The sequence below is a fragment of the Berghia stephanieae genome, chromosome 4 (assembly GCF_034508935.2).
Source record: "Berghia stephanieae isolate SIO BIC M18660-M18661 chromosome 4, UCSD_Bste_1.3, whole genome shotgun sequence".
Taxonomy (NCBI): Eukaryota; Metazoa; Mollusca; class Gastropoda; order Nudibranchia; family Aeolidiidae; genus Berghia; species Berghia stephanieae.
The window spans coordinates 16,554,666-16,565,744 of record NC_088363.1 but is presented as its reverse complement, the minus strand read 5'-3'; the positions used below and the strand labels follow the sequence as shown (position 1 = coordinate 16,565,744).

General features: G+C 36.6%; 1 protein-coding gene across 2 annotated transcripts in view; it reads right to left on the bottom strand.

Moving 5' to 3' along the window:
- Positions 1-438: 438 nt before the first annotated feature.
- LOC144970114 (carbonyl reductase [NADPH] 1-like) overlaps positions 439-11,079 on the bottom strand; it is a 20,276-nt gene continuing 9,635 nt past the window's right edge. The window contains exons 5-8 of one of the 2 annotated variants that reach the window (XM_078909349.1): positions 9,502-9,630; positions 7,284-7,425; positions 3,574-3,637; positions 439-682 (exon numbers count right to left, since the gene is read on the bottom strand). In XM_078909349.1, the coding sequence (XP_078765475.1) occupies positions 585-682; positions 3,574-3,637; positions 7,284-7,425; positions 9,502-9,630 (433 nt within the window). In that variant the 3' untranslated portion in view covers positions 439-584. The remainder of the gene's footprint in view (positions 683-3,573; positions 3,638-7,283; positions 7,426-9,501; positions 9,631-11,079) is intronic. The other variant, XM_078909350.1, reaches the window with a different exon arrangement.

Below are 11,079 nucleotides of genomic sequence, written 5' to 3'. Positions count from 1 at the left end.
CTATTACCGGCCTGATGTGCGCTTTGTGGTCTTAACACTCGCCTTCGGATCAGTAAGTCCCTTGTTCGAGACCCGCTCTGGACGACACAAAGGAAGTCCATGGAAAAAACTCTTTAAACACATTGCGTGTGTATGTGTCTGTGTGTGCGTGTGTGTGTGTGTGTGAGAGAGAGAGAGAGAGAGAGGGATAGATAGAGAGAGAGAGAGAGCAGCAGCAGCAGCAGCAGCAGTAACAGCACTCATCAATACAACAAAAAAGGAGTCCCTCCTTTTTTATATAGCTTAGACCGGGACAAGTTTGGCGACGGTTTTGTTCCATTAAAACTGTTACAATGGTCGAGAGAGATCACATAATAAGAGCCATGAATACAGGAAGAAACAACTGGATGTCCAGAAAGAAGACTAAGGTGGTCGGTGAAACAAATTCAACAGCATCTATTATTTTGAAGCAATTTATTCTTAAGCTCATGATGATGATGATGATGATGATGATGATGATGATAAGGCAGACCTAACACAATACATTGTATGTTAATTTTGTGTTAAATTACTTCCGTGTTTTCAAATGCAATTGTAGTTATGATTTATTCCCATGCAGATATTTGTTTTTCACGAACAAATTTTCCCCTGGGAGAATCAATGTTTGGAGGTAAAGTAGCAAGATATACTGGAGTCTCTGCGCCTGGAAAGAAAAAAGAAAGGGGGGGGGGGGGGGGGGGAAGATAGAAGGAAAAAGTGAAATCGATTTACCGGCTTTTGCAATGATCGGTAATGGACACAAAATCATAATTTGTAAGACATAATGGGAAATCCGATATGCAATTCTTACAAAATCAAGTTACTAGCATAATATTCATGTTGGTTGTGACCCCCTGTAAAGCGCTTTGAGCACTTTTAGTGTTTATTGCACACTATAAACTTTTGTTAAAGCCGCTATTTAAGAGCATCTGTTTTAAATCTTTAAAGAGGTCTTTGGACAATTTTTTTTTAACCAACTCAGATTAAATGTCCACTTCGTTTCTTACAAAACTTGTGAGCAGACTTTCTGCAAGTGCCGACCCAGTCTCGACAGAGAGGAAGATGGAGAAGATGTCAACACAGCGTTTACAATCCCTACAATTGGAAAACAGCTACGAGGTACTGACCCCGGAGTTATCGCTAGAGAATTCGCTAAAGATGACACCATATCCGTTGTCATGAGAAACACGATTCGTAAATGGTCTAAATCAGATTCCAAATCGGACAATCTTAAACCATTCTTCAAGATAAAGGACACGCTGTCAACGTCTAATGGATGTTTATTCTACGGATCAAGAATCGTTATTTCTAAGAGCTTGCAATGAGATGTCCTCAATATCCTTCGCCAAGGTCATTTCGGCATGCAACGCATGAAACAATTAGCGCGAACGATCGTATATTGGTCAGGTATTGATTCTGACATCGTCAATACGTGTCATGGATGTGTTACGTGTGCAGAACATCAAAACAACCCACCAAAGGAGCCAAACCATCCATGGATAACCCCAGACTCACCGTGGAGTCGAGTACACATCGATCACGCAGTGAATTTTATGGGCAATAGTTGGTTAGTAATGGTCGACGCCTACTCAAATTACCCATGCATTCACGCAACCAGTTCGACGTCAACGAAAGCAACAACTAGCCTTCTGGAAGAGAACATCGCTCACTTCGGCTATCCTCACGCAATCGTGTTGGACAACGCAGCATGCTTCACTTCTGACGAATTTCAGACAGGCTGTAGGGAGAGGGGAATCAAATATCTCACTGAGCTCCCTATCATCCCGCTACAAACGGTGCCGCAGAAGTTTTTAAAAGGCTTTGAGAAAATCGTCTTTTCCTCCAAGACAAGCCTTGCAACAATTTCTTATGCAATATCGTCGCACACCTTTAGTTTCTGGTTGTTCATCGAGTGAATTACTTCATGAATGTCAAATTCGTACATTGATCGACACACTTCGCCCATTGTCCACCTCAAATTCCAAACTACGTATAGCAAAAACGCGTTATGAAGTTGGGACACACATTTATTCGTTACGTTTTAGTTTTCGAAATGACGGAGAGGCGAAATGGATTCTCGTTACTGTCACCAAAGTGTTGGGACCACGTCATGTCATGGTAACCCTCCAGAGATACGGAACAACCTTCCTGGCCAAAACGTACCGGCTTCAGCAAATGATACCATGCAGTACGATTTTGTTACTAATCCTATTGGTGATTATTGTGGATATTCATCATCGAATGCAGCCACCCGCGGCGCAGAATCGAATCGTGAATCGGATCGTGTCCAACTGAGAAGATCGTGCCGTAACAGAAAATTCCCCCTACGATTTTAGCCTTCGAACATTCGAAATACTTCTCAGGTTATACAAGGAGGTGTTATTGACTTATACATCGAGTTAGGCTAGGAAAGAGTTGATCCCCTTTGTTATTAGCTAATTTATTTTAGTTACAGCTTAATTAGTTATTATTCATTAAGTCAATTGTTTAAAATATTATTTGTGCTTACACATATCGGAGTGGCATGCCCTAGAGAAAGACGTACTCTTTGTTCCTTTCGTTCCATATCTGAGTTATTTATACTGCTTTTCGTACTTACAATGTTGTTGCGATATATTTGTATATACTCTAACTTATACTCAGTAATAAAACTGTTCTCTCACATAATCACTTAACGCTTCTGAGTTGAGTGATTCCACAATATTACTCTGGTGTTCCGTCAAAACCACAACTTGCATTCCTTAGAAAAGAGTGGTTGTTTTCACAGTTGATCATTGATAAGCAGGCTTCTCTATTATCAGCAGACATGTGGTTTAATCCCTGTTGATGCATCAGTTAAGTCTTTTGTTGCTTTTTTTACAATTTTATGACAGTACATCAAACTTTTATCTACTTATTATAATGACAATGATAAGAGAATATCATTTTTTCTGACTTTTTGTTCCCCTCCTTCTCTCTCTCTCTCTCTCTCTCTCTCTCTCTCTCTCTCTCTCTCTCTCTCTCTCTCCTTTCTCTCTCTCTCTCTATCTCTCTTCTTCTCTCTCTCATTTTTCTCCTCTCTCTCTCTCTCCTCTCTCTCTCTCTCTCTCTCTCTCTCTCTCTCTCTCTCTCTCTCTCTCTCTCTCTCTCTCCAGCACTCTTGTGCCTATTTATTATGCTCACAAAGTCATAGTATACATTGTCATATACATGTGACCGAAGAAGCTTAGTTGGCCGTCTATAATTAGCTTGAAAATTTCCCATTTCTTGCAGGTAGACTTGAGAATTTCTTTGTTTTGTGTACGATGTATATATATATATACCTACTGTCATATATAAAATAAACTGTACAACTCTAGATTTAATATTTAAGATCATATTATAACTACATAATATGACGACAATTATCCTGCCACCCTATTGAGAGGTTTATTCATTCATATTGTCTTTGAGCCAATTTGATAAATTTAAATGAATAATTTTCTGATGCAAAATAAGTACGCCGCATGTTTTCCAAAATTAAAGCTCATTACATGATTCAACACTTAGACTACATTCATTTTCCTAAAAACATACTTTGATCTATGGTAAGTCGTCCTTTATGACTGGACATGTCTGTGTCGACATACCCCGGACAACACTGAGGAAGGAGAAAACATAAAAATTAAATTAAAATTGAGCTTTATATAGCGCAATATCCACTAAATGTGCTCAAAGCGCTTTACAAGGGGTCCGAGATCAACAGCAACATTTAACATGTAGCACGGGACATGACGCCTGTTAGGCGATATTACAATTTTTCGGACAAAGACAACGCTGTTAACGGCCAGGTACTCATTTTACACCGGAGTACGGTGAGAGACTGTGAGTAAAGAACCTTTTCCAGGACTCAATTATGCGCCAAGCGCGAGACTCGAACCCAGGACCAACCGATCCGAAAGCGAGTGTCATACCACTAGACCACATAGCCGCACGAGGAGGGAGGAAGGAGGAGAGATCGAGACATATAAGGTAGTTAGAAATGTATGACGATTCTTTTAGTGGTGTTTTTGTTGTTAATGATGATGAGGAGGAAGATGAGGATGGCGAGAAGAAGAAGAAGAAGAAGAAGAAGAAGAAGAAGAAGAAGAAGAAGAAGAAGATGATGATGAGATGATGATGATGATGATGATGATGATGATGATGATGATGATGATGATGATGATGATGATGATGAAGAGGAGGAGATGGAGCAGGGGGAGGATGAGTCGTCTTGAGTTTTTTTTTTTTTACATAGCGCAATATCCACTGCGCTTCATAAGGGGTCCCTAGCAAAACAGCAAAACTTAACATGTAAGACTAGATATGACGCTTGTTTACGTCCAGGTACACGTGAGTACGGTCAGTGATTGTGAGTAAAGAACTTTTTCCAAGTACTCAACTATGCGCCGCTCAGAGCGGGAGGAGGAGCAACATTGCTTTAACTCTGCCCATTGTCATTATGACATCTGAAAAAGCTATCGTCGTCTTCATCTACAGAGGTTGCGCAGACGACGATTAAAGACAACGAACGATAGAGCGAGTGGTCATTGCCCCAGTTTATCGCTCAGTTTATCGTCGTATTTATCGTTCGTTCCAGTCAACAACTTGCGATGATCATAGCCAAGCGTGCCGCTTAGCGATGACTTGTAGTAGTACTTGTTGTAGTAATATTAGTAATAGCAGTAGTTATAGTAGTAGTAGTAGTAGTAGTAGTAGTAGTAGTAGTAGTAGTAGTAGTAGTAGTAGTAGTAGTAGTAGTAGTAGTAGTAGTAGCAGTAGTAGTAGTAGCTTTAGAAGAGATTGTGGTAGTTTAATAGCAGTTAAAAAATAAGAGGTAGTAGTTGAAGCAGTATTGGTAGTATGTAGTAGTAGTAGTAGTAGTAGTAGTAGTAGTAGTAGTAGTAGTAGTAGTAGTAGTAGTAGTAGTAGTAGTAGTAGTAGTAGTAGTAGTAGAAGCTTTAGAAGAGATTGCAGTTGTTTTAATAGCAGATAAAAATAAGTAGTAGTAGTTGAAGCAGTAGTGGTAGTAGTAGTAGTAGTAGTAGTAGTAGTAGTAGTAGTAGTAGTAGTAGTAGTAGTAGTAGTAGTAGTAGTAGTAGTAGTAATTGTTGTTGTTGTTGTTGTGGTTAATATTGTAGAAGTAGTTTTAATAATAATAGTTGTTGTTGTTGTTGTTGTTGTTGTTGTTGCTGTTGTTGTTGCGGTGGTGGTGGTGGTTGTGGTAATGGTAAGGGGGTCTTAATTTACTTTCATCTAGAATTCTCTGGTTCATTTAGTACCTGGGTTTGATATGTGAACATAATGGGGCACAGTGGTGTAGTTGCGGGCAAAAAGTACCGATTTCGACTGCACTCTGAGGCCTTAAGCAAATCACCTAGCTCTAGTTTACGTTGTGGCGCTGCACTGCCGTGAAATGGACACTAAATACATATATTATTATTTTTAATGTATTTATCTTTCAATTTTTCAACACCCTTCTATCTCGGAACTATTAGATCTGAACGAACAGAGGTCAGTGTGTCTTGAATCCAATTAAATCACTCATCATCCATATTGGTTCTCATTTCTCATTTATATTTGATTGATTAAATACATGCCAAATATATTTTTATGGAATCAGCTGGGAAGGATGGGGCTGAAATTTTGGACATCACCTCAGACTCCAATGAACATCTTTCGCTCCACCCTCGTCTATTATATCACAATGTTATCGTCGTCTTGCATCCTATCGTTCTACCCGGTGGAAAAATAGACGATTAAATGGGGTTCGTATCGTCGCCAAAATAAATACAAAATACATATATCTAAAATGTCTTTATAGTAAAAATAATTAAATGTGTTAATGCTGTAAGATATCAAGAATGAGTTCTATTTTGATTTATTACGATGTACATTGAATTAGACCTAACTGAAGTTTAATCTGACACCCCACACGCTATTATTATTCGAGAAGTAATTCTGGCTACTCTGGCCAGAAGTGAAAGACATACATTGTGTGTTCCGTGTGCGTATGTTTTTTATGTGTGTGTGTGTGTGTGTGTGTGTGTGTGTGTGTGTGTGTGTGTGTGTGCGAGTGCGTGTGAAAAGGATACGCAAAAATATAACACCTATCTCACTAGCCGTCAAGGGATTACGTATTCATTTCTTGAGCAGTTAATTGGGCATCATTTATAATAAAATAATGACAAATAATCTAATAGCGATAAATTCGAAAACCACATTCTTGGAATCAGCTTTAAAAATGGAGAAAAATCTGTCTTTGTCTCATAAAAATCGGCTTAGAAATAATCTTTTTTGTAATAGATAGATTTTATTTTGAAAATAGCTTTCTCAAATTTTAGAATGCTATGATAATTTCCTTATTTTCTGGTCGATTTTTAAAATTTATATATCATTTTTCATATCTCAATTAGATGAACACGCTGATGTACCTCGTTTCATTCAAAAGAGTTTAAAACACAAATTTCGTACTTTGATTGTGAGTCCAGGCTTCCTAATTAATTCATGACAGTGACGCAACAATTCCATACAACACCTCGTGGTTCCGGCCACAGGGCTTTTGTTGTTACACAACTATTCATCACTTTCGGTCAACCGTGTTCTTTGAGGTTATACAACGTACACCGCCTCTATGATGGGTATGCCTGTATATAAATCTAGGGCCAAGCTGATACATGTTGACAAGCGAGCTATCAAAGAGCAATCGTTGAATGGTCAAATATCTCAGGATCTCATTTAAGGACATCAGTTCTGGAAAGCGATATCCACCCACCTGTCATTGGACATAACTTTTATGATGATATTAGGGCTCTGTAAAGTGGTGTATCATGATAGGCTCCACCCTCTCTTTCTAACCCCAAATGTTATTGATGTCTGAAAATGTTCTCTTTTTTAAATGGAATACTGATACCTACTACCATTGTAAATAGAACATGCCAGATTATAGTCTAAACTGGCGTGTTTTTTGTTTTTTGTTGTTATGTGTGTGTGTGGGGGGGGGGGGGGAGGGTTGTTTGTTTTTTTTTTTATTTATTTTTTTTTTATTTTTTGTTGTTTATTTTTGGATTTCTTTTTTTTTTTTTTTTGGGGGGGGGGGGGGGGGTTGTGTTTGTTTTTTTTTTTTTTTTTTTTTTTTTTTTTTTTTTTTTTTTTTTTTTTTTTTTTGCTTTTTGTTGTTTTTTTTTTTTTAAAGAGAAAAGATGTGAGAAGAGGATCTTAAGCTGTTCATTAAAATTGTAAAGCAAAATCTGGGTTGCACTACTCACAGCGTTGACCACAATGTCTTCAGCGCCTTGGTTGTCCAGTTGTCGTTGTTGTATCATAGACATGGCTGTTACCCCAAGCTTGGACATACCGTAAGATGTGTTAGGGAAACCTGCCTCTTGGTGTTTTCCTTCCTGTGCCGTCCTGTACAAATGGAATATTGATAAGCATAGGAGAGTACGCACAGCAAATATTGAGTAATTTGATACCTGATAACTCATTCGATCCCAAAACATACTATGCTAAGTGATGGAGAGCTGGCGACGCGCACTTAAATGCAGGCATGATAAATGTGGTAGTTTATAACAAAAACAACAACAACAACTACTACTACTACTACTACTACTACTACTACTACTACTACTACTACTACTACTACTACTACTACTACTACTACTACCACTACCACCACTGCTTCAACTACTTCTACTTATTTTTTAACTGCTACATTATCATTATGGGCTCATTGTTGTAATATAAATACTCTCAAATCATCGTAAAAAGTGTCCATAACAGCAATGTTAAACAAACCCATCATTGAGTTTGGTTATCGAGTCGATGCTTGCATAAATCGCAGGTTTGAGAGTTTTTGCCAAGATTCGGGTAATTTAAATCGACCGATATATGAAGTTTTCTGGTCAAATTTTAAATACAAGTTTTTCTAGGGCACGGCAATTAATTGGTTAAACCCCAAATGAATTCACTAAAATGTTCTGACCGTTCTGATTATCATAATGTGCGGCTATGTGGTCTAGTGGTATGACTCTCGCCTTCGGATTGGAAGGTCCTGGATTCGAGACCACCTCAGAGCGGTGCATAGTTGAGTTCTTGGAAAAGGCTCTCTACCCACATTCTCTCACCGTACTAGTGTGTAAAAGGAGTATCTGGCCGTTAACAGCGTTGTCTCTGTCCGCAAAATTTGTAAATATCGCCTACCAGGCATCATGTCTCGTCCTACATGTTACCTGTTGCTGTTGGCTAGTAAAGGGCTTTGAGCACGTTTAGTGGATGTTGCTCTATATAAATGATATAGGTTTGTTTGTTTTCGGGTTTATTGTTCTGTTTTTTTTTTATGTTGACTTAAAACTCAATATCCTTCATCGATTTCATTCCAATTTCATCACACCAGATGGACATGGAGGGTCAAAAATACAATGTCAATGGCAACTAGACTTGCACAACCGAAAACCGAAGACAACAGAGTGTTTGAGTTCACATACCTCCTGGTGTATCTACGACCCCTGGTGCTTTGACTTCGACTGTAAAGACTTATACTTAATAGCCATAATAATGGATTTTATTTTTGCCAAGTCTATATTATTTTTGGTCTTATAGAAGTATGAGATATAACAAACTTAACAATTGAATCACAACTGAGTAGACAGAAAAATAAAATGAAAACCAGCTACACTACGCGGATATGAAACCAGTTTTTTGTCTACTTGTGTATCATGTATGGGAATTTTAAAGACTTGTAAAAAAAAAAAAAACGACCCACAATATTTTCGGGAAATAAAGATTATCACGAACAGGCCCTTATCTATGTTAATCATTATACAATTGCAGAAATTAACATTGATCAAGACGAATCTTTTGAACCATCAACGATTAAAATCGACAATCTGGTAACTCAGCTTTAAAAAAATAATATTGGGATGGATATTGATGTTGGCAAATCACAACATTCGAAGGAATTAGCACAGGCACTATTATTTGTAATGTTTATACTAATGTGGAAATTAAATTAGGCCGAAACAAATCTTTTGAGTCATTAAAGGTCAAAATAAGTCCAGTAATAAATTCTATTATTCCCTAACATTTCTCATTCTATCTATCATTGTATCATATTTAAACTTCAAATTCAAACAAGTCTAGGTTGAAATTCTTGCGCCAGGTGATGCTTAAAATAAAATGTACGTTTCAATTTTTCTCATGGATGGAAAATCTCAAAAAGTAGAAAAATCGACTTAATGAGTTTAGGAAAACCAGCCTTCAATTAGAGAATTGCTCAAATCCTTACTGAACAAAATATAAAAGTAGGGTTTGAATTAGAAAATGACTCAAATACCAAAATACAATAGATATGCACAGAAATGAAAGACTACAGAAATCATTCTTGAACAAATTGGAATAAATAGGCACGAAATTAGAGAACGACTCAATTTTTTAAAATGCAATAAAGAGGCACGGAATTAGAATTAGAGAACATAAAATCCTTACTGAACAAACTGATTCATCAGAGATTCCAGCTCCTCAATTGTGAGACTTGGATCAAGAAATCGGGCCTTCACTGTACCCGAACATTTATCCAGAGCGCTCTTTGATAACCCGCTGGATACACTGCAGACTCTGCAACAAATAATAAACAAAATGATATTGTAGAGGACTTTCTTTTTCCCCTCCCCCCACCCCCTTTCTCTCTCTCTCTCTCTCTCTCTCTCTCTCTCTCTCTCTCTATATATATATATATATATATATATATATATAATATATATATATACATATAATTTATATATATATTTACATATAATATAATATATATATATATATATATATATATATATATATATATATTATATATTTAATATTATATATATATATATATATATATATAATATATATATTATATATTATATAATATATATATCCTTTCTTTAAAAAATATAGCATTGTGGAGAACATTGTGCTTATTTGAGTCAATAAAAAAATTGATACGGCGCACAACTCTACTGAAAGATTTGAAAATTAGAAATGTATTTTTTACAGATAGATAAAAAGATAACTTGATTTCCTTTTATAATTTAAAGTCAGTTTGAAAGTTCGTTGAGTCAAACAGATAATATCATAAAATATGTACCGACGACACTTGGCTCCCAAAATCAACTAATTTTGACACTGTAAAAAGTTGTCAATTTGCGTCATCTATTTATGACATCAAGTATTATTATTACTTCCGTTGTGTTTAGCGGTGATCAGTTTTGTTATGTAGTATTATGTTCTAATTGCGTGTATGTTTGTGTGTGTGTGTGTGTTGTGTGTGGTGTATACATGTGTGTGTGTGTGTGTTGGCATTTTTCAGCAAATCGTGGCATTCATAGTGATATTATTCACTTGATCACATGAAGGTATTTCAGTCGCCATTTTGATTCTTTTTTTACTATTGGGGTTAGCTCGAGAGGTTAGTCATAAGTGTTATTAAAGGTGCTAGGGTGTTTGTTTTTCCATCACTTAAGTAAAGGGGAGACATTCCGAAAGCTGCTACATCCCCAGTATTCTTTAAATTTGTATTTTCACCATTGATATTTTGTCAGGCATTTATTTATTCAGTTTGTCATTATATAGAAGTATTTTAAAAACTCTAGAACAAACCTTGATAGATTTGTGAAAGTTTAACATGTCCTTATTTGATCATTGTTTTGATTTTCGGCCGCCATTGTGATTTGTTAAGTATTGAAAGGTAGTGCAAAGCAGTCCGAGAGTTGTTTTTTTTTTTCTATTAGGGTTAGCTCGAGAGGTTAGTCACAAGTGTTATTAAAGGTGCTAGGGTGTTTGTTTTTCCATAAGTTAAGTAAAGGGGAGACATTCCGAAAGCTCCTACATCCCCAGTATTCTTTAAATTTGTATTTTCACCGTTGATATTTTGTCAGGCATTTATCTATTCAGTTTGTCATATAGAAGTATTTTAAAAACTCTAGAACAAACCTTGATAGATTTGTGAAAGTTTAAAATTTCCTAATTTGACCAGTTTTTATTTTCGGCCGCCATTGTGATTTGTTAAGTATTGAAAGGTAGCTCGAG